The sequence below is a fragment of the Thamnophis elegans genome, chromosome Z (assembly GCF_009769535.1).
Source record: "Thamnophis elegans isolate rThaEle1 chromosome Z, rThaEle1.pri, whole genome shotgun sequence".
Classification (NCBI taxonomy): Eukaryota; Metazoa; Chordata; class Lepidosauria; order Squamata; family Colubridae; genus Thamnophis; species Thamnophis elegans.
The window spans coordinates 69,205,613-69,229,865 of NC_045558.1; the positions used below are offsets into that span (position 1 = coordinate 69,205,613).

The following is a 24,253-nucleotide window of genomic DNA, read 5'->3' on the forward strand; positions in this document are numbered from 1 at the left end:
CTTGATATGAGTTTCTTGCAAACAAATTACATCATAAACTGTTTGAGATAGTGGAATATTTTCTTTCTCTTCTGTGGAAAATTCAGTCCATTGACATTCCATGTTAAAATCTTAGTTGTCATCTTTGGTTGGCTGAAGCATTTTTAGAGCTTCCTGCATGGCCTGTTTAACCCTAGGCCTAGCTCCTCCCACTGCTTCCAGACTTGTTATTGTAGTTCCTTGATCGATGGCCGGTGATTGTTGATGCTGTTGCTTTTTACCTTGTTTCTCCATTCGTCTAGTAATCATGCGGCTTGGTCTTTGTTCCATAACACCTTGCGCTTCTAGAAGAGAGAGATGCTCCATCTTATCTGGTGGTTGTGTAGTTTGCTGTCTATCCTGTCCTTCTTGTGGTCTTTCTCCAGGTCCAGATGGTGCAGGGTATCCAGCCTTCAATATATTATAATAAAAATCTCGGGCTTTCCATACAGAGTTGAGGCGATATCTTTGCCTATCAAATGTAAATATAATGCCAAATGGTGCATCCCATCTATACTGTATCTGACGATTTCTGAGTTCTTCGACCAAAAAAGCGTAGTCTCTCTTGGCTCTTAACATTTGAGGTGGTATCTCTTTCAAAACAATCAGGTCTTGACTGCCAATTTGAAGCTTAGTGCTATAAGACGTTTGTAGTACCATATTTCTAAGCTCTCTTGTAGTGAAGTATATAACGATGTCTCGAGGAAGCTGCTTCTGCTTTGCCAGCCAAGAGTTAACGCGATAAGCTTTGTCAATTTGCCAGTCAAGGTTGGTCCCTGGTCTTCCCATCAGGCGGTCAAAAGCTTCTGATAGGATCTGTTTCAGGTTCTCCTGTTTCTCCTCACGCAGCCCCCTTACTCTTAATGCGAATTCCATTTGTCGATACTGTATCATAATAATTTCTTTTTCAGCATTTTCCACTTTTTGTTCCACTGCCTCTGTTTTCAATGTCAAGTTGGTATTGGCGTCATTAAGATCCTCTAGACTATCTTCAATTCCAGAAACATGTTCTGTCAATACAGTTACAAGTCTCAGCATTTCTTCTTTAATTTTAACAACCCTGGCATCGATTTTCTCATACAACTCCTGTTTAAGTCCTTTTATTTCACTTTTGATTTCTTCTTTCATTTCTTTTATTTCCTCTTTTCTCTCCTGATTTATCACCTCTCTATGATCTCTAAGCTTATCTTCCATTTTAATTGTCTGTGCATTAAGAGCCACGCTTAGTTCGCTCAGGAAAAATTCTTTCGTTAACACATCACCAGCAGGGGGCGTAGGAAGCGGAGGCTGCAGCCTTGTGCCAGGCACTGGGGATGTGCCCCTGGGAATAGAGGGTGACTGCTTCAAATTAAAACTTGGTTTTGAAGCCATTTCAAAATTTATCTTCCTGCAATTAATAGCTTTAAGCAGCTTTAAGTAAAGAAGCTGAATTTCTCCTTTTACTTTGAAATTTGAGGCTTGGCAAAACTTTCAATGAGTAAACATTGTAACAAGACAGTTCAGCAGATTCATCACCATTTAACTTCCAGATAAGCAAGATTAATGAGGGAGTGAAAGTCTTGTAAAAATGAAACTAATTAAAAAGCTTCTGCTGGCCGATTGTAAAACAAGTGATAAGCATGCTCCTTTGAAATTTTGAGTTCTTGTGACAATTAACAAAAAGTATTCATTATTACCGGAGAAACCAGCCTGCTCGGCGCCATTTTAAAAGCCTCTAAGTTAATAGATTTTCAGAGGAGAAAAAGAAAAGAAGCTAAAATCTTGATAAACAATTATTGTTCACGCAAACGGATCCAGCTCGTGATAAGATTAAATCAATCAAAACTTTCAATTGAGTGGGGGAGACCTACTTTGTTCCGCACAAGGCAGTTTGAAGTTCCCAGCACGGAGGTCGTTCTGCTTTGGGCTAGCCTCCCTCTCTCTGCAAGCACAAAAGCTGCAAAAATCGAAGAGCATTTGCCAGCAAAACTATTTCTTCTTTCCTTCTTGCCTGAAGAGTAAGAAAACCTGTTAAGACGTCAGATGGAAGATCCTCTAAACAGGTACGTAGCCAGGAATTCTCGCTAATAAGGGGAGAATATATGCAGACCTACAAGCTCTGTATAGCTCGCAGTATAATAGTACATGTAAATTATCTTCCACTTCTCCTTTACCACATATACAAACGTGTTTGGCTATAGGTATTCTCTTATACCTGCCCTGGAGGAGTGCTGAAGGAAGAATGTTAAATCTGGCTCTGAAGAAAGCTATTCTTTGTTTTGGAGAGATCAGGTCATTTAGATATCTTGCCGATTCCCACACACCCTGTTTGATTCTGTCCCTACTGTGGAAAGGCAACCTATTTAGTTCTTCTTGGAACTCCATGTCCCTCATTCTATTGATTACTACTTACTTTGCTTGCTCAAAGCCTAGAGACATTAAGAATAATGGAGAAAGCCCATTACAGCCTAGCTTGTGATCAATTGCTTGTTTCCAGGGGGAAGGGAAATTGTCAGTCAACACTAGTGGGGACAGTCCCTCTGGAAAGAAATGCATTTTAAGCCAATAAATGACCATCATCTTCCAGGCTCTTACTTGAATTTGAGGCATGCCTGTCTCAATTCTTAACTGGGCATTTGGAGTTCCATTGGGAGCAGCTAAGATGGCTCGCAGGAATTTTGTTTGAATGGTTTCTAACAAGTCTCTCTTTGCAAGGATTCCTGTTTGTGCCCCGTAAAGAATTTGTGCCAATGTTTTGGCCTCAAAAAGTTTTAAGGCAGCAGGTACTAACTGACCTCCACCTGTATAAAAGAAATGTTTGATTACATTTGAGGACCTATTAACTACTTGCAATGTGTGATGTAGGTGTCCCTTCCATGTCCCTAGCGAGTGAAAAACCACACCAAGCTATCTAAATGTTCTAACCTGTTCCAAACTATATCCTTCTATTTGCCAGGAATATTGGCGTGGTCTTTTAGCAAAAACTAAAATTTTTGATTTATCGAAGTTAAGGACCAGCTTGTTTTGCCTGCAATAGCTGAGTGTTGCCCTAATTGTTCTCTTCAGTCCTATGGGTGTTTGTGAAATGATAGCGGCGTCATCAGCATATAAAAGAATTGGCACTTTGCCTTGTGATAGGTTAGGAAGATGGAAATCCGGATTCTGTAAAAGCTCAATCTGGGGATTAATATAGAAGTTGAAGAGGGAGGGGGACAGGATGCAACCTTGCCGTACCCCTTTTTGTACTCTTACTGAGCCGGTTAAACTCCCTTGGGGATTACATCTCACTCTCAGGGTGGAATTGGCATACAATTTTTGTATGAGGAAGAGGAGGCGTTTATCGATAGTGGTGCATTTTAACTTCTCCCAGAGGGTGATCCTGGATATTGAATCAAAGGCCTGTTTAAAATCCAGGAAGGCCACAAAAAGAGAGGATTTTTTTTTTATGTGAACTAAATGGTGGAGTACCAAGATATGATCCACCGTTGATCTTCCTTCCCTAAAACCGGCTTGTTCGTCTTTGATTATCCCCCTTGAAATTAGCCAATCTTGAAGTTTATAATTTAGGTGTTTGGCGTACAGTTTACTAATAACGCTTAGAAGACTAATGGGTCTGTAGTTGCCTGGATCATTTCTATTCCCTTTTTTATAAATTGGTATGATAATTGCTACTCCCCAATCTCTAGGCATATGGCCTGTATTGTCTATAAATGTAAACAGTGATGCTAGAAGTGGAGCCCACCAACTGGCGTTCTTTTTAATTATTTCTGGCAGGACATTATCAGCTCCGGGTACCTTATTAGCCTTTAGGGCTCCAATCAACCGGGATATCTCTTCTGGTGCAACAGGGGGGCAGTGAGGAGTGTGGTCCAAACTAGCTTGGCTCTCCTTGGTTACATAGTCAGGATCTGTATAAAGCTCCCTAAAGTACTCTTCCCAGGCTTGAATTGGAGCCTGATTTGTAGGGGGTAGGGGAGGTTTTCCCAGTCCCCTGGTGATGTACCAAAAAAGGGATGTATTTTTTGTCCTGACTGCCGTAATTAGTCTATGCCAAGACTCCTTCAGGGTCGCACTTTTCTTTTCTCTTAGAAGGTTCTTATATTGTGTTTTCAGCTGCTTTAGGTAGTAAGTGTGCTCCTCGGAGGGGGCACCTTTACTTTTCTTGTATTCTTCATTATATATCTTTTTTAGTTGAACGCAATCTCTATCAAACCATTTTTTGTTTTTTGAAACTAGCATTTTGGGGTGAGCTAGTGATCTGTTACTGAGAACCGAATTCAAGTTTACAATTAAGGATTCAAACCCCTCTAGGTAAGATCCCCCACAGTTATTTCTTAGTAGAGATGTACGTAACTCTATGGCTACCATCCATTTGGTAACTTCCTTAGCGTTTTTCTCATTCCATTTAATTTTTACCTGGGTATTTTGAGTTTCTAACCTGGGTAGGTAGGCTGTGCCTGCCTTTAGAGAATTCTGGTGCAATGTGAGAGTAAGGATATTGTATTATGATTGCTTTCCAGTTGCGAGTCTACCTCTATCTTCTGTTAGAACTTCAGGAGATCATATGATATTATCCAGTAGTCAACTGTGGATTTTCTTCCTGCTCCCTGGTAAATATATTCTGCTGGGAAATCGCCCCATGGGGACCCGTTAAGGATACACAGATCCAAACGTTCAGTCATTTGTCTTACACATAAACCTGCCCGATTAGCTTTAGGGTCTTTAAATTGTCTGGCATGCAAAGATTCATCGGTTACATTTTCATCATAGTGAATCTTAAACTGCTTATATAATGCTTGATCATTTCGACCCATCCTAGTGTTTAAGTCCCCCCCCCCTATAATTATTGCAGCTTTGGGGAATTTGGCTGAACAGCCAAGAATAAAATCTTCTATGCTGTCCCAGATATTGTTAATCACATTATTCTTATTAAGTGGAGGAATATAGATATTGAAAAGCAAAATCTCCACCTGTTTAAATAAGAGTAATGTAGTTACAACCCATGACTGGAAAGGTGGCAGTGGTACACATTTAAAATGCAAGGATGTATTAACTAATGTCACAATACCCCCTTTAGCTCTCCCCCCCCCACATTGCTTGGGACAGCCGGAATTGAGTTGACCCAATAGCCATCTAACTGAATCTCTGTGGTGGCCCAGGTTTCCTGCAAGGAGAGGATGTCAAATTGTGATATATAGTCAAAAAAGAGTTGGTCTTTTGATGGGACGGACCAACTTGCTATATTCCAGGTTATAAGGGAGAGTGGGTCAATTTTTGGAGCTCATCAGGAAACTTGATTTATACAAAGGGAAGTTGTCTGGTTGTTACCATGGATTGAGGTGTCATCGCACACTGAATTGGTCTTCTTTAAAAATAGGGGGGACCCGTGTAGGTCATGTGTAGACTCTTGAGAAACTTGTTCAGGGTAAGAGAGCTTGCCATTCCAAAGCCTCTTCTCTGGTTGTAGGGCAAGGCATTATTAGTTCATCTTTCATTCTTTGCAATGGTGGCTCTTTCGTGAGTCGACTCTCAGTATCTTAGTTTGGAGCTGGCGGTGATGAAGGTGTCATGGAATTTTCACACAGGGATGAAAACATCTCCATCCCTACTGGGGTCTCTAATACCTCCTTTGGGTCTTGGCTTCTATTTTCTATGATCTTGAATTCATGCAATCTCTTGTCCTCTGGGGGGGAAGTGAAAGGCTCAATTATTGGGGAAACCAGGTCTATAAGTGGCTCTGCTGTGTCCGATTTTATGTGAGCCGCCCTGAGTCCCCTCAGGGAAAAGGGCGGCCTACAAATATTAATAAAATCCAAAAAAAAAAATCCAATCCATTGTGACCAATAAGGATTTCTTTAAATTTTCTAGCTTGAATAATATATTGTCTTGTTCTTTCCTTGGGAGATCACCAAAAGCGTTAATGAGGCCAGCTTCTGTGCTGTTAAGTATCTCTTCTCCGGGCAAGTCTGGTTGACTCCCACTATCATTCGCCTATTTTTCCAAGGTTGAAAATGAGGTGGTGTCATTCGCCTTGGAGGCTCGCATGTTAGTTATTAACAGGATAACCCTTTCCTCACCAAAGACTCTGATGGGAAAGATTTGGAAGGAGGCTAAAAATGCCTTCATCTTGAATAACATCTGTGGTATGGTGGGCTGTTTGAAAGACAGAAGGATCTGCTTCCAATTTGGGGCCTCAGGTAACCACTCCACAGCACGGAGATCAATCATGCCCCTGTGACAGTGAAGAAGCTGGCTTAGGGAATTTAATATTGCACTTCTGGAATTCCAACATCCATAATTAAGTCCGTTCAAATGGATTCTAAAAGCTATCCTTTGTGTTTGTAGCGAGCAATGTGACTGTTGTAATTGAGGGAGGGATTTTTTCCTGATTTCTTCTTTATTGATACCTTTTCCTCTTGATGCCTTGTCTGGGGGGACGGGACTGTTTTTTTGAGAGGACTGCCTCCTTTTATCTGTCTCTTTAACTGTTTCTCTGGCTCTTTGTTCTATTCCCTTTTCCTTATCCTGCGAATGGGAGTTAATCAAATCTTCTGTCAGAACTTTAGTGGGAGTTCTTGGGGCCCGATATTGCATTTGAAGAAAAACAGCTAAATCTTTTTTTCAATGACTCTACATCATGTTGGATGGCAATTAATTGTTCAAATATTGAAACCACCGTTTGCACTGTGAGAAGGCATTGCTTTGCCATAAACTCGGTTGAATTTTCCCAGGGTAAACTCTCCATACTCTGAATTATCTGGTTGTTCTTTGCCTTTTTAGTCTTTAACTTAAACTCCATAACGGAAATTGTTGGAGTAGTTGTTTGTGATAAGAACTGGCGTTCATTTTGTTCCCCCTCCACCAGATCAGAGAAGTCTAGTAAATGCTGATTTGCCATATCTTTTTGATGGCCCTGTTCTAATCTCTCCAGATTGTTGGAGATGGGGTGTGGGGGTTAGTTTTACTAACAGATCTCTTGCTAACAAAGAGCTCCTCAATTCTTGGTTGTTTTGCTGTCTTCGCTGCAGGGAGAGATCCTGGGCTGGTGCCATGGCGTTTCTTTCTTTTTCCCATGCTTATTTAATTCTTCGGCAGCAACAAAAGTTTTTGTTTGTATTATGTTCTACGCTGTTATCTCCACCAAAAAAAGTTAATTAAATAAAAAAGAATCAAGTAGGAGTACTAAAAATTGATAAAATAAAACTGGGAGGCACTACTGCAAACACGCTCCAGCTGCATCGGCTGCCGCTCCGCCCTTGAGTTCCTTTCCTTCCCTCCATGTTTTTTCATTAGATCCCCAGTCTCTAGTAATAGACAGCGACAGCTCTTAATGAGCTTAGCCATCCGGCATCTTTTGGACATTGAGGCCATCCAACTGGTGCCAGTCGACCAATGTCATCTGGGTTTTTTATTCTGTGTTATTTGTTATCCCCAAGTCTTTGGGGGATTAGTGGGCTATTTTGGATTTGAAATGTTTTAATAAATACTTGAAATACTGACGGTTTAAAATGCAGTCCTTGCAGTCAATTTGAGAAGGGGTCCGACAGGGTGACTATCTCGCCTCTATCGACTTGACAGAGGCATATTTGCATATACCTTTCTTCCAGGACCACCATTGTTTCCTCCGTTTTTGCTATGACAATTGTCATTATCAATAAAAAGCCCTACCCTTTGGCCTCTCATCTGCTCCTTGGGCTTTCACTAAGGTGTTGGCCGCCCTGACATCCCATTTGAGAACAGTGCCCATCAGGTTGTCTTATCTAGATGACATCTTGATATGCCACTCTAGGGATAAGGCCATGAGGGACCTCGACACCACTATTCAAATCCTCCAATCCCATGGTTTTTCCATCAACAGGAGCAAGAGTCACTTTGTACCTACCATTCTCATCTTGCACCTGGGGGCTTGGATTGACACGGAGGTGTTCCAGGTGTTCCTCTCTAAGGAGAGACAAGACAGTCTCTGCCAATTAGTGTCTTAGGTGGAGAGGGAAAGGAAAGTATTGCTAGCTACCTTGTCTAAATTGCTGGGGAAGATGGTTTCAGCCATCTCAATTGTCCCTTGGGCCAGACTACACGCCAGGGAATTACAATGGCTCCTACTGCCCTTCCAAAAGGAGTTGAGGAGCACTTCTCTGGATAGGGTTACCTTGCCCAGCGAGGTACGGTACTCCTTGCACTAATGGAGGTCCCCTGCGATAAAAAAAGGATGTCAGTTGAGGGTGGAGGACAGGATCACGATCAGAACTGATGCGAGTCTCCGAGGTTGGGGCACCCACTTTGATGCACATTTTTGTACCTTGAGCTCAAAGCCATCCGTCTTGCCCTCCTCCACTTTGTAGTCTTGATCAGGAGGACCCATGTACTGTTTTTGACTTATAATATAACGGCCAAGGCCCATGTGAACAGGCAGGGTGGCACCAGGTTGAGACAATTAATGGGGGAGGCGGAAGAGCTGGGTCACTGGGCAGAGCTTAACCTGTCTCTTGCCGCTGAGCACCTTTCAGGGGTTGACAATGTGAGGGCAGACTGGTTCAGCCACTCCACCCTGGATCAGGCAGAGTGGAGATTACACGCTTCTCTCTTCCAGGAGATTACGCGATGGTTCGGGGTTCTGATCATGGACCTCTTTGCCTCTCCAGCCAATGCTCAACTGCCCCAGTTCCTCACGAGGTTCCCCACAACAGGTGCAGAAGGGACGGATGCCCTTCACTGGCCCTGGCCTCAGGGACTCCTATACACCTTCCCACCACTTCCACTTTTGTCCAGGGTCATGCACAAGATCATTTCGTCCAGGGTGGAGAACATACTAATTGCCCCACATTGGCCACGCCGGCCATGGTTTGCAGATTTTCAGACATTGTCCATGGAGAGGCCCTGGAGGATCTCACCAGACAAGCCATCCCTGAGCCAGGGATCACTGGAGCACCCGGACCCCCACTGGCTCCAGTTCACCACCTGGCACTTAAGCAGGAGGGTCTGACACTTGACAGATTTTCAGCTAGTCATAGACACTATACAGGCATCCAGGCGGCCCTCCACTGATCGCATTTATAACGCTATCTGGCGGGTGTTTTGTGAATGGTGCTCTAATAGGATAACGCCAGTTTCGGCCTCAGTTCCCCAGGTCCTGGAGTTTCTCCAGGACAGTCTGGACAAGGGGTTATCGCCCAATACCCTTAGGTGGCAAGTGACAGCCTTGTCCACCATGTTGTCTTGGAGAGGGGTTAGTCATTATCCCATCACCCGACGGTTAGGTGGTTTTTAAAAGGGGCATCTAATCTGAGGCCACCTGTAGTGCACAGATACCCCACATGGGACTTGTTGAAGGTTCTCACCGCTCTCACGAAGCCCCCATTTGAGCCCCTCGATACTATTCCTCTGCAATTTCTTTCCCTGAATGTGGCCTTCTTAGTTTCTATCACCTCTGCTCAGAGGATATCAGAGCTCCAGGCACTATCAATTAGGGAGGGTCTGTGTACCTTTTATGAGGATAGGGTGATCCTTCCTTTCACCCCAAGGTCAATTCATGATTCCATCAGGCACAGGAGATTATATTACCGGACTTTGTTCATGCCATCAAGGCGATTAGAGGAGCAGTGGCACATGCTGGATGTCCGGCGGGCTCTCCAAAACTATATCCTCGGATTTGAGGAAGACGGAACATCTCTTTGTCTCTTTCCAACCTTCCTCACTGGGGCAGAGGGTATCAGTCACTACCATAGGCAGGTGCATCAGGAAATGTATCGCCATGGTCTATTTTTCCAATAAAGAGCTGGTTCCACAGGAGATTATGGCCCATTCCACCAAGAGCTCTGCCACCTCTGCGGTGTGGAATACCCAGGCTTCCCTGGGGGAGATCTGCAGGGCAGCGGTGTGGGCAACCCCCTTGCCTTTGTTCAGAATTATAAACTGGATAAATTCGCTTTGGCAGATGCTGCCTTTGGCCGCAGGATTCTACAGGCAGTACATGCTGGCAGGTAGTCCAACTGGGACTAGCTTCGGTATGTCCCATACATGGATGCTATTTCCATCTCTATTGAGAAAGGGCATTGGTATTTACCTGATATGCCTCTTCTGATAGAGTGGAGATAGCATCTAGTCCCGCCCTATATGGAGACGGTTTTCCATTCTTGACTGGGGAGAGGATTGCTCAGTTGGTTTATGTCATTTCTTATGGAACTTCTTGTTTGCGTTTGCACTGAATGGTTTACTAAAGTTGAAGTTTGGATAATATGTGGAGTCTGTGACTTTGTTCTTTGTTGTAAGCTGGATGGAGTCACTCACAGGGATGGGTTATATAGGTGGTTAATTAATTAGTAATTAGACTCAGTCCAATCAGAGAACGGACAGTGTTAACCCATACATGGATGCTATCTCCACTCTATTAGAAGAGGTGTATCAGGTAAATACCAATACCCTATCTCTACATCATCAACATATCTTAACACTTGAACCCCATTGATTTTTTAAGGATGGATATTCTGATATTTTGAGACACCTGTTTTAACAAAATATAGTAAATGATACTGGTAGGGGGCAGTGGTACAGTTCAACTGAATGTGTTTGATGGCATAAATTTTGACGCTCCAAAGATTACACATGAAATGAGGCCCTGCCTTCTGCTTCTTAGAGAGCTGAGTCACAGGACAGACAGACAACCCCACTGCAGAAAGCTACCTCTGAATACTTTGATTCTGCTTCTATTGTTTTCATTCTTTAAAATCGGCTATTGCCTAATTATGCTTCTGTTTCAGTAGCATAATTGGTCAGTTCTTAGGAAAGTAGCGCTTAGGTTATTTTGCATGGCTGGTTTGGCTCTCTGGATTATTATCAGGTTTCTCTTGACAAAGATTCGAACTGAAAGCAGGAGCATCAAATGCCTCAAAAGATGCAAATCTCCAAAAATAGGCTAATTGGAAAAGAAAAGAAACTGATATTAAATAACCACTGTGTATTTTTAGGTTCCTTTCTTATCTCCTCTGGAAGGACATATACATCTAAAGATTAAGTGTCAAATTGATTCTGGTGTGGAAGAGAGAGGGTTTTTGGTAAGTTATAGTACCTATTTTAATGTAGAGTGAGATCTTGATTTTACTTTGTTGTAATTTTAAGAATTTATAAAACTCTTCTTTTGTGACTATGATAAATCTTCTAGTAGCATTATGTGGTTTAAAAAGAATGTACCACCATCTGTTAAATTGCAAATAATTGTAGTTGACCGAATATTGTTGACACCACTAGATGGCAAAATGTACTATAGAAATGCTCACAGTTCCAAGATCAAACTAGTTATTTAAAATAGTTATTTAAATAATGTATAGTATAAAGAATTCAAGAATGATCAAACCTAATGAAGCTAAATTAGATCCAAAGAAGAGATTTGCTGAAGTTTAGAATACAGATAGTTTGGCTTATGACTGTAATTAAGCCTAGCAATGTTTATCATAAGTCATGGCAGTCATAAAGTGGGTCATCAGATATAACTTTTTTGCAGCGGTTGTTAAGTGAATGCCACAGTTAAGCAAATTCATTGTTAGCTATAAGGCGGTTAAATCAGAAGTAAATGCCAGTTTCTATGGGAAAAAATATAAATTGCAGTCTGATCATAGGGTATTGCAAATGACTGTACTGTATTTCCAGCAAAATAAGCCCTAGCCTAATTTTTAAGCATGCCATGGTAGGTGGGGCCAGCACAGGAGGCAGCGAGCATGCTCAGACCTACAGTTTCTGGCCCTTGGGGAGTTGATTACCTGGTCCCTGTCCAAGCACCTGGTGGAGGCAGAGGTGGGGGGAAAGCACATGATCTAGACGCACTGCCCAGGCCACGGGAAAGCCGAGAGTCAATGGGCTGGAGCAGTGGGCAGAATGGGAAGGCTTGTCTTCACACAGCAGCAACAGAAGGGAGGGAGGTAATCCCAAGGAACTGTACGGGCTGCAGGAAAGTCAAGAGGCATGAAGACAAGCCTCCTGCAGCCACCTGCTTCCCAGCTCCAGCCCACCACCTGTTGACTTTTCTATGGCACAGCTGGATCACCTGCATTCTCCCCCCTTCCCCGTGCCTCTGTCTCCATCTGCTGCTTGGACAGGGAATCAATTCACCTGCACTTCACGGGCTGCACAACCCTAGAGTATTCTGACCAAGGAACTAGTGGGCTGCAGCTGTTGCATATGCCAGAGGGCAGGCACCAGCCAGACTGATCAACTTGAAATCGTGTTTCCCTGAAAATAAGCCCTAATGCTTATTTTGGCACCCCAAAAAATAAAAGACTGAGTCTTATTTGGGGAAAACATGGTAAATATGGATCAGTTGCTGAGCAACCAAAATGTGAATATGTGCCTGGGCAGGGAGGAAGTGAACTTTGGATCCACAGTAAAAGTAATTTTTGGGTGAGTCCACTATAACTTTGAGTGGTCACTAAGTAACTGATCTCAAGTTGAAATGTATGGCAATTAAACAGAGTCACAATAGGAACTGTAACAGGGTGAGCTGTATGTTTGAAGGGCCTGACCATGTTTACAAACAAATGAGGGAAAACATCTATGCTCAAAAATATTTTTCTCCATTTCTGTAGACTATGTTTGAAGATGTTAGTGGGTTTGGAGCTTGGCATCGACGCTGGTGTGCTCTTTCAGGAAATTGTATCTCTTATTGGACCTATCCAGATGATGAAAAGAGAAAGGTAATTGCAGGCTAAAATTCAAATAAAAATAATGTAGAGAGTTTTTAAAATTAAATTATGGTTTGAAATTGTATGTTTCATCAGAGTCTTACATAGCTACATTAATATTAGGTAAATTCATACCCAGCCAAATCCTGCATTATTTTATAATATTTGTTAGGATTACTCATTTGGGTAAGAAGAAGAATATAACTTCCTGTGTGTTTTGGACTCTTTGTAATGAATGAAATATTCATTTTGAAAATAAGACTGTAATTAATTATAAAGTTCATTTCTTTACTTCTCTTTTGTATATAGTTTACTCAGAAAGAACATGTATGTAGTTTGAGGGTGCTCCTGAGCTTATTATCTTTGAAGGCTCAATTATCTCTGTGTCTAGGAATATTTATTATCAGCATGATTTGATATATTAATTACGTCTTTTTCTGGACAAGAACGGTGTGGGTGAATTTATTCAATTACTGGTAAAAAAAAATTAGAAGTCTATACTATAATTCACTTTATGTTTGTTCTGGAAGCTGCAACTGGTACAGAACTCTGACCAGTTTGTTGAGTGGGCACTGGTCCTGTATGTGAATTATTTTTGTAGTTGTTTTTTGAACTACCACCAAAATAGGCTCAAGGTTTTGGTTACGATGTATAAAGCTCTAAACAACTTGACGCCAGAATACTTGTCATGTAGTCTCCAGGGAGATCATCAAGAGAGGTTTTATACCAAAAATTGCTGAATGTCACTAGGCATTACCTGGGCCTTATGTAAAAAGAAAAGTCTGTGGAATAAAGAAGGCATCTATTTTAGCATAATAGTTTATGACATACCATCTTAGAAGAATTGTTGTTTAGAATGATTTATTTAATATTTCATTTTTAAAAGACAGTTAAACCCTATTTAATTAGAGCCTAGTACAGTGTATTCTACATGCACCATCATACATCTGCTGTGATTTATGTAATCTGCATAATGAAAATTATATCATTTGGAACTGTATTATAATTAGCATATTAATGTAGTTGCATAAAGAACATAAATGCCTATAGTTTACTGTTCTCTGCTTCCACGGAGCTTCCACAATTTCTTTCTCTAAATTAGTCTGATAATTACTTTTATTGAATAGTTTTATTATATATTTTGTTGATCTGTAAGCTTCATTTCCATGTTATAGTATTATAAGCAGAAAACAAATCTATAAATAATATTTTTAATTTCAGCATCCATTGGGCTCCATAAATTTGGCAAACTGCACGAGTCACCAGATTGAACCAGTCAACAGAGAATTCTGTGCTCGTCCAAATACTTTTGAGCTAATTACTGTTCGTCCCCAGAGAGAAGATGATAAGGAAACATTAGTTAGCCAATGCAGAGACACACTCTGTGTTACCAAGTAAGCACTTTTCTAATCCATATTCTGTTCTTCAAAGAGTTGAGTATATATTTTCTATATTTCAGGTAGCTTTAAATTGAGTGTTTACATGGCCTGCCATCAGCATTGTTGATTAAGTTATGAGGATGATGTTGGAATTGTGATTAATAAAATAATTTTGGATACTTCCTTTAATTTTGACAATCCATTTTCCCCGTATAGGAGAATTTAAAAATTAATACCGAATCTCATTTTTTTAAAGGAACTGGTTATCAGCTGATACTAAAGATGACCGTAACCTTTGGATGCAGAAGCTAAACCAAGTGCTTATTGACCTTCGTATGTGGCAACCTGATGCTTGCTATGTCCCTATTGGAAAACCTTGAATTATGTTTTCTCCTTAAAGCTTGCTTTAAGAGCTAAATACAAATTGTTATTTTTAAATGAGTGATATCTAAGCAAATTTAATATAAGCTGAATGATGCAATATTAAGGCTGCTCAGTTAAGTAGCAGATATGCAGCTTCCACAAATATTTTCTACTGATACCACAACGTGCTATGATGCAGCTACATTTGCTCTGAAAAAATAGTAGACATGCACTTCCTTTATATGATGTGGCTTTAAATAAACACTAATACTTTATACATTGTCCCTGTTCCTTTTTCATAATTCTGCAAATTTTTAGTAGTTTTTTATTCTTAAGCTATGAAGATTTCAACAAAAATAAAAATGCCTGTCAGAAGAATTGTCTTCCAGTTAATGTTTTTTTGACAGTGCAAAAGACTGGATCCAGACATACCTAAAATTAATAAGCAAATCCACAAAGTGTGAACATGAATATAGGAATAGACACAATTTCTTGATCCAAAAACATGTTTTAAAGAACTCCAAAGCATCATGTTTTCTATCAGGACCCGCCTTTCTTAGCCATATTATGCTTTAGGGTTTGTTTGTTTGTTTGCTTTTGAGAAGTAAATCCTTCAAAATAGATTCGTTTGAATTAGTTCAGATCTGTTACAAGTTTATTTTTCCATAAACCTTGAATTGCTTCCATTCAGAGAATTGTATTTTAGGAAACCATTGAATAATCTCTGAGAATGGCACATTCTTAATCCAAAGGGAAATGGAAGTACTCTGAATGATCTGTATCTATATGAACACATGTCCCTAAAACTTAATCTTTGGGTCAAGTAAATGGAAGGATTCAATCTAAAAACAAATGTCAGTGTCAAATTCCTAAGAGAAGAGACAAATTGGGATAAATGTTGGCTCTATAAGATTTTCCTGTTACCTAACATGTTACATGCTAAGAGAGAGAAAAAATAGATTGACTCTGTTAGTTGCCTAAAATAATTCTCTCATTTTTTTATAGTTAGATAGTAGTTTTTTCTGATATGAAAAGCTAGAAGGAGCAGAGATCAAAAAGCTCTTGACTTTCACCCTGCTGAAAAATATTGGCATTAGGCTAATCATAATGGAGAACAAATTACCAAAAAATGCATCTGCACCAAAGGAAAAGGCATTTAACAGCAGTTTTCCTTCTCAATGAACCGAATCCTAGTCCTTCTCATCCAAAATGCAATTGAACGACAAACAATGGGAAAGGTCTAGTAGAAACATTAAAGTACCATATTTTTCAGAGTATAAGATGCACCCTCTTCCCTCAAAAAAGAGGCTGAAAATCTGGCTGAGTCTTATACATCAAATACAGCATTTTTTTGCTTCTTGAAACCCCGCCCCCTTCATCAAAATGGCCATGCATAGCTTTATGAAGGCTTTCAGAGAGCTCCTGGGGGCTGGGGAGGGCAGAAATAAGCAAAAAATGGTTTTTGTTCCCCACCCAGCAGCACTTTATAAGCCTCCATAAGGCTATGCATGCAGTTTTTTTTGACAAGAAAATGGGCCCGTTTTTTGCTTGTTTTTGCCCCACCCGCAGGAGTACTCTGCAAGCTCCCCCCAAGGCTATTAATGCCTTTTATTTGAAGAAAAATGGACCATTTTGGGGAAGTTTGCATAGTGCAAAAGCTCTTTAACTGATTGATGAGAATTACATTGATCAAGTGATATGCCAGCAGGAACAAAGTTAGGTGCTGTAGATTGTCAGCGATTTCCTTCTCCAGCACATGAATAAATACACCTGGAAACATCTACTTACCTACCTACTCTCTCTCTCTCTCCCTACCTATGTATTGTATTTCTCCTGTGATCATGGAGACAGCAGCTAGAATGGATTTGCTCTATCCAGTAACCAATTGGATTGAGTCTACACTTATGATGTCATCAAACCCTTGGTGACTCCTCCCTGTTTAGACTCAATCCAACCAGGACTAGCTGTCAGAATTGATCTCTCCTCCAAATTTGAACTTTCTAGCATTAATTGGCGAATTTTTTCCAATTTTTTTCCCTTTAAATTGATTTTTTTTCTCCTGAACATTTTGGAGGGAAATTCAAACTTGCTTCTAGGCTGCCTCTCTTCAGCTGTCTGACTGCCTGCGGCCACGAGTTCACTCAGGAAGTCTGCCTTGCAGTCAGATCGGCCAGCTCACGAGCTACAGCTCCACAACTGTTCTAAAAGGCACTCCTCGTTCCTGGGCACTCGGAAGGACATGCAACCAGCCCTTTTGCACGGAATGGTTCCAGTCCATTTTGAGGCCCCACGGCCATTTTGAGGCTCTAAAAAACCTCAGAGAAAAAAAGCGGTGGCCATTATGAGGCTCTGAAAGGCCTCAGAAAAAAAGCAGTGGCCATTTTGAGGCTCTAAAAAGCCTCAGAAAAAAGTGGTGGCCATTTTGAGGTTTTTTTTAAAAGGTGGGAAAGTAGCAGCAGCCATTCGAAGTGCCCAGAATCTTCCTAGCAAGACTGGATCAGGAGCACCTGGCCATCAAACGGATGAGACTGTTGCCTTTCTTTATATTGACCTTGACCTATCTCTGGTGAGATGGCTGACCTGCCTGTGGCAGCAGATAAAGGCTTAGAGGAGGCAGGTCCATCCAGTGTAAAGAGCAGCAGGAAGAGACCAGCCAAAGATGCTTCTTCCTCCGGGGTGAACCCCAAGGTCTCTAAATCTGCTACCAGAGCAGAAGAGCGCAAACAGAAGGCCCTAGAAAAAGAATTTCAGAAGGCCCCAAATCAGCAGCAAATTCAAACTGCTCAGATCTCTCCCCCTCCTCCTGAAGGGCTCCAAGTTACCTCCCCAGAACCTCCAGTCTTATCTCCCATGGTTCCTTGCCCATCAATGGCTAATTCAGATGAGGAATTGTCTTCAGAGTCTTCCTCCTCTATTGAACCTGATAACAGAGGCAATTTCTTTGATGTCCCTCTCAATAGGGAGCACACTTTTGAACAGACTTCCCTCCCTGTTGCCCATGGTTCTGGGATTCCCTAGGCCACGTTCTCCTCACCTGCAGATATGGCAACCATAATTGCTGAAGCCATTAACCAGGTCATGGCTGCTGGACTGCAACAGCACCCTCTGCCTGCTCCATCACATAGCCACAGGCGTAGCTTCTGGAGTTGTCCAACAACCTGCGCCCTCTGCTTCTACCTCAGGCTTCCGTCTGTGGGAGGCAAGATAACATTCGGAATTCAGATCTGTCTGACGATGAAGTGGTCATCCCGGATGCCCCGGCCTTTGCCGGATTATTCAAAAACCAGTCACTTTAAGTCACTTCTACTTAAAGCCATTAAGGCTGCTAACTTACCACCTTCTGCTTCAGCCTCTGCTTCACAGGCTAAATCGACAGAACCGGCTACCACCGAGCATCGCAGCACTCCATTCACCAAACCTATAGTGGAGAAGGAGATGATTCCTACCCCCAAGATCTTCATGAAAGTGATCCAAAAGCAGTGGGAGTCCCCGGGCACAGGTCTACAGCCAACCAACCTCGACAAGCATCTATAACATCGCTCTGGAACTCACCAAATTCCTCAAGACTCCTCCGGTGGAAGCACCGGTTGGAGCTCTATCATCTCCTACAATGGTCTCTAGAGCCCCTGAAGAAGTCCTTAAACCTGAGGAGAAAAGGTCAGATCAAACCTTAGTCAAAAAGGCAAGGGCTTTGGCTGTTAGGGCCTCCACAGCCCCTCTTTTTTCTCCAGGGCAGCCCTAGTCTGGATTGAACAACTTCAGGAATGCATTGATCCCACTGACACTAGATCGCATAGGGACCTCAACAAGATTAGGGCATCCGTTGAATATGCTGCTGATTCTTCTCTCAATGCTGCCAGGATCGCTTCTAAAGCCATGGCGTCTTCGGTCACGGCCAGGCGTCTGCCTTGGCTCAAGCCATGGCAGGTGGATGTCTGTACCAAGTGGCGCCTAGCAGCCTCCCCCTACTGTGGCACCCAATTATTTGGTACCCCTTTGGATCCGTACCTTACAGAGTCTAAAGACAAGCACAAAGTCCTTTCATCCATCTACAAGAAACAGGACAGTCGCCCCTCTTCCTTCTATAGGAGGTCATCCTTTCGGCTGGCGGAAGGTGGCTCTTCCTTCTCCCATCCACAACAACAATCCTTCACTCCCAGACAGGGATCTAACCAGGACAGATCTAACAGAAACTCCCAGCGTTTCCCCCCCAAGAAGTCTTACCGTGGAGGAGGCAACTGCCATTTTTCATGACGAAAGTGACTATCTGGACTCTCTTCCAATTGGAGGTTGCCTAGCGTTCTTTGCCCACTGCTGGGAAGAGACCACGACAGACAATAGGATACTCAAGAGTGTAAAATTCGGCCTTATGTTGGAATTCCTCTCCACCCCCCAGGAGCACTTTGTACCATGCCCGGTCTCTCAGTATCCTCGCAAGATAGGCCATCCAACACCTGCTGGAGATCAGGGCCATCCAACCAGTTCCTCCTCATCAGAAAGGGCAGGGCTTTTATTCCCGCCTCTTTGTGATACCAAAGAGCTCCAGGGGGATGAAGAGCAATTTTGGATCTAAAATCATTGAACCACCATATTGTCTACTGGTGGTTCAAGATGCATTCTCTGCACACCATCCTGCAGGGAGTCAGAAAAGGCGATTTCCTCACGTCGGTAGACTTGAACGAAGCTTACCATGTCCCCATCTTCATAGACCACCAAAAATATATGTGTTTCTCCTAAGGGGAGAGGCAATTCCAGTATCGAGCTGTTCCGTTCGGACTGTCCTCAGCCCCAAGGGTATTCACAAAGATACTGACAGCTCTAGCTGCCCAGATCAGGTCATCTCCAATTTGGATTCTCTGCTACCTGAATGACTTCTCCTGTTGTCCAGGTCACCGCCTTAAGCAGAAAGGGATCTCGCTCTCACCATCCACACCCTGCGAGATCATGGGTTTGGGGTGAACCTTAAGAAGAGTCACCTTGTACTTGGAATTTGCATTCTTCACCTCGGGGTCTTAATAGACACTGTGGCGGAAAGGGTATATCTGTCCAACGACTGCATACACAGTTTGAGGGAAATTGTCAGGAAAGTCCTGCGCCTATGCAAGGAGTCTCTTCTTTTCTCCCAAGTTTTGGGCAAGATGGCATCTTGCTTCGGAGTTGTCCCATGGGCCAGGTTCCACAGCAGGACCTTTTAATGGTTCATGCCCCTGCATCAGAAGGCCGACAAGAGCTGCTCCCCTCTCAGGGCCTCCCTTCCCAGACAGGTGTTACAGTTCCTCAAATGGTGGCAGCCCCTGGCAATTTTGAAACATGGTTTCAGTATGGACAGTTACAGGCCAGATGGAAAAAAGATAAAAAAATTGGTTTCATGCAAAATGAGGATAATTTGCAAAAACTAATTAGGGATCAAAGTCAAATGCATATAAAAAGGTTATATAATGTATTAATAGAAATGGATTCAGAAACAGAATTAGTCAAAGATTGTATGATAAAGTGGGCTCAAAATTTTGAAGAATGCCCATCTGGCGGGCATTCGTTGGGCTTTGGCCACTTGGCACCGTTTTCTGGAAGGCGCCAAACACCCGTTCAAAGTATGGACCTACCATAAGAATTTGGAAGCTTTGACGACTCCCAGAAGACTTTCTCCTAAACAGATGCGCTGGGCTCAGCATTTCAATCGTTTTAATTTCACCCTGAAATACATTCCGGGGGGACGGGGACGGGGACATTTTATGGCTGATGCTTTATCCAGGCTTCCTCAGTACAACTGTTCTAAACTCAGTGTGGTCCAGCCTGTCATTCCCACAATGAGGAGGAGGAGTGTTTCCCGCCAAGGCCAACAGTCCAGCATTCCATCCTGGTGATGCCTTTTGAAGCTATCTCACACTTGACATTTGGAAGAATTATGATTGGACTGTGCACGGGGATGCCAAGGGGAGGGGAATGAATTATACAATATATTATTCGCTTTCGCGCCTAATTAACCAGACTTAGCTTAGCTTTGCAACTGTTCATTTATGATTAGTAAAAGTACACTTGATTTCAATACAAATGGAGTCCAGTGGTTTTCTTTCCTGTTTACTGAATGAAGTGCTGTTGACACCAAGTCCTTCTAGGGTTATGATCTCTTAAAGCTCTGGAACATATCTTCGTCTTCTTTACCCTAGAAAGCAAATCTTTTGTTGTTAATATAAAGTCAATCCTGGAAAAGGATTGATGTCTATCAGAAAAGAATGTAAAGTCCTGCTCTCTTGCATTTCTTTCTCGCCAGATGTCTCTTAGCTCCATATCGTCCATCATATCGAAAAAAAACTTAGGTAATTTCACTCACGTTTGGATGTTTTGCCAGAGACCCTTTTTGTCTTTCTTGGTATCCAAAACACCGTTCCAATCACCCATTAATATGCAAGATCTATAGTCCCACTGTATTAACTTAGTATGGAGCATTTTGTAAAATTTGTCTTGTTGTTGATTGGGAGCATATATTCCCATTAAAAGCATCTTTTTCCCTTGTAATACCAGTTCTATTGCAATATATCTTCCTTGTGGATCTGCTTCAATTAATTCAGCTTTCATGTCCTTTCTTAAGTATATAACTATGCCATTTTTCTTCTCCGAGGCGGAGGCTACAAAGTGTTGTCCAAGTCTTGTATTGATCAAATATTTCTGGTCAGTTAATCTAATATGTGTCTCTTGCAGGCAAATTATGTCATTCTTAAATTGTTTCAAATAATGATTTATTTTCTTCCTTTTCTGTGGAGAATTTAAGCCATTAACATTCCAGATTAAGAACTTAGTTGTTATCTTTAGCTCCCTGAAATTTTTTAAGAGCCATCTGAAAATCCTGTAGTTTGGCTTTTGGCCTGGCTCCTCCCACTGCTTCTGAGCTAAAACCTGTGAATTCTTGAACTGTTGCGTATGTTTGTTGCAAAGCTTGTTGCTTTTTTAACTCTTGTTCCATACGCCTAGTGACCACGCGGGTTTGCCTTTGCTCCTTCACTCCTTCTAGTTCTGAGAGAGGAAGTTGGTCCAGCCTTAATGATCCTTGGATATCTTGCTGTCTGTTCTGTCCTTCTTGTTCTCTTTCTCTGGGTCCAGGAGGCGGGGGGATGTCCAGCCTTCAGTATATCATTATAAAAATCTTGAGCCTTCCATACTGAGAAGATGATATCTTTGTCCCTGGTAATTAACTGCTAACCCAGCTGGGGCTTTCAATCTGAACTGTAACTGACGTTTTTTTAGCTCATCCACTAAAAAGGCATAGTCTTTCCTTGATCTCAACATTTTGGGTGGTATTTTCTTCAAAACAGTCACCTCCTGACCCCCAATTTGCAACTTGGTTTTATAAGACTCTTGCAATATCAAATTCCTCATATCTCTCATGGCAAAATACACCATAATGTCCCTTGGGAGTTGTTTTAACTCGATAACTCGTTAACATGATATATCTTGTCAATTTGCCAGTCAAAATCCCCTCCTGGCTGTCCCATCAATTGATCAAAAGCTTCTGAGAAGATCTGCTTCAAATTTTCTTGGTTTTTCTCTTTAAGGCCTCTTATCCTTAAAGCAAATTCCATCTGTCTGTACTGCAACATTATAATTTCATTTTCTGCATCATCAACCTTGCGTTGAACCACATCCATTTTTGTTACCAGGTTAATATTGGAATCACTAAGATCTTCCTATTTGTCCTCGATTCCTGATACGTAGCCAGATAAGCATTTAAAAGCCTCTAAAATATTGTGTCTAATTTCTTGATTATGAATCTGGACCGAATTCATAACTTCTTCTGACAATTCCTTAAAAGCAACAGAGATCTTATCCTGTATTTTAACTTCCATGGCAGCTGCATGATTTTTTAAAGCCTCAGTTAATTCTTTTTGCAGTATTTCTCGAGTCAAAGGTTCCCCAGCAGGAGTAGGAGAGGGTTGGGAGGGGAGTAATGACTAATTTAGATGCCAGAGCAGGTGAACTGCCAGCACTTTTTGAGGCGTTCAATTTCTGCTTAGAGGCCATTCTCATTTAATTACTATGTAGTTTACTAATAAATCACTACTGATTTAATGATCTTTGGATGGTCTTAAACTCTATAACAGTTTAAGCTCTGTGAAAATCTGTAACATCATAGCATAACCACGCCTACAAAACTGTTCGGCACCATCTTTGTCTTTGTCTTTCTGTTTATCAGAAGGAATTTTTAGAAAAATGGAGTTAAAGTCTGTAATACATACAATTAGAAGTTCTCCAGTATCTGTCTGCCCGTGTTGGAATCAGCTATAAATCAATCATTGAGCTGAGGGTGGACGTATGCCTTCATTCTGCAAAAAGGCAGAAAAAATCCTTGGCGCAGAGAATTCACTGAGTTATAGGGCGGCTCACACCTTCCACACCCCAGATTTATGTTCTGGGGGAGGTTGAATGGAGCACTTCCCAAACACAGCTTCTCACCTCTACTTCTATGCCCGAAGGCGAGATAATAAAACTGTCAAACAATTGATGGATGCTGTTTAGACAGCTTAACACAGCCAAGGGTCCGGAGCTGCTAAAAATGAAACAACTCCTTCAGGTAATGCCCAAACCGGAAGCCCTCTTGCAGCGTTTCCTGAGGCTCGGAAGCCTCTGCAGCGAAGGCAATCAAAGGGGAGCAGAGTGAATGGCCTTGGCTCACCAGGAGGCCATTGCCTCAGAGCCATTTCACTGGATGGCCGCCATTTTGGTTCACCACAAGGCGCAGTGGCCATTTTGGAGCAACCTTGTGGCGGTGGCAGATATATACAACAGGCCTGCATCACAGTCACGCATCAAGGTTGGCAGGATTCTATTCAGCCCACATCGCAGCCAGATATCAAGGCTGGGAGGCTCCGACTTGACTCCCCATGAGAACCAGACACATGAGTGAGGCATGGCCTCTACAAGTACTAGGTCAGTGCAGGTGCAGGCCCCTGAAGGAACATTGACAATGGGAGCGAGGAAGGCCAGGGCAGGCTGTGAACCAGGGCAGCAGCTTCTAGGCCTGCATCTCCAGACAGATCCAGGTCTCCTGGGAGGCCCATTCCTCAGCCCTCTCCCTCCCCTCCTAGAGGCTTCAGTCCTTCCTCTCCCTTCATTTCTCCAACTATACTTTGCAGGCAGGTGGTCTCATCTTCCCCCTATCTCCCCTAGATCATTTAGGGATGGGGGTGGTGAACCTTCGGAAAGGGGATCTGGGGATTATCTACCCTCCTCATCTAACCCCCAAGGTCCAGCTCACAAGCAACCCTCAACGGATGATCTGGAGGATTTGGACCTCCTCTCTGAGCATCAGGAGGCTCATCTCTGCAATCTCTAGAGGCATTGCCTCAGGATTAGACCAAAGGGACTGTTCCTCCCAAAAGACATCTAGATCTCATTCTGACAATAGACATCACAGGTCTTCTTCTTCGTCCTGGGGCCAGGATCAGCCTCGGGCCTGTTCTCCATCGGTGGTCAGCAAGGTCTCAGCACTGGTGGAGGATACTCATCCAGAATTAGGCTTCTCAGATGACGAGGATACTATTCCTCCAGACTCCCAGGCCTTTCCAGGCCTCGTTACACCACCAGCCTTCAAGCCCCTCTTACATAAGACCAAGAAGACTACTCAGATTGACACTGGGGCCCCACCAGTGTCTCAACACAGGGACCCAAATCTAGCTATGTTTATCAATCCCAATACAGATAAGAAGGAGGTTCCAGCCCCTCCTCTCTTCTGGAGGTGGTTCAGAACCAGTGGGCCTGACCGTCCTCCTTGCCCAACCCTGGGAGTAATGACCGCCGCTTCTACAATATGGAGCAGGCTTTTTCCAAGGTCCTTCAATTGCCAACCAT

At 42.5% G+C, this 24,253-nt stretch overlaps 1 protein-coding gene across 2 annotated transcripts in view; it reads left to right on the forward strand.

The window, feature by feature from the left end:
- The window catches only part of ANLN (anillin actin binding protein), an 87,806-nt gene extending 73,139 nt beyond the window's left edge, over positions 1–14,667 (forward strand). For both annotated transcript variants that reach the window (XM_032234606.1, XM_032234607.1), the window contains 4 exons: positions 10,962–11,048; positions 12,573–12,680; positions 13,890–14,062; positions 14,304–14,667. In XM_032234606.1, coding sequence (XP_032090497.1) covers positions 10,962–11,048; positions 12,573–12,680; positions 13,890–14,062; positions 14,304–14,427 — 492 coding nt within the window. In that variant the 3' untranslated portion in view covers positions 14,428–14,667. The remainder of the gene's footprint in view (positions 1–10,961; positions 11,049–12,572; positions 12,681–13,889; positions 14,063–14,303) is intronic.
- The last annotated feature ends 9,586 nt before the right edge of the window (positions 14,668–24,253 follow it).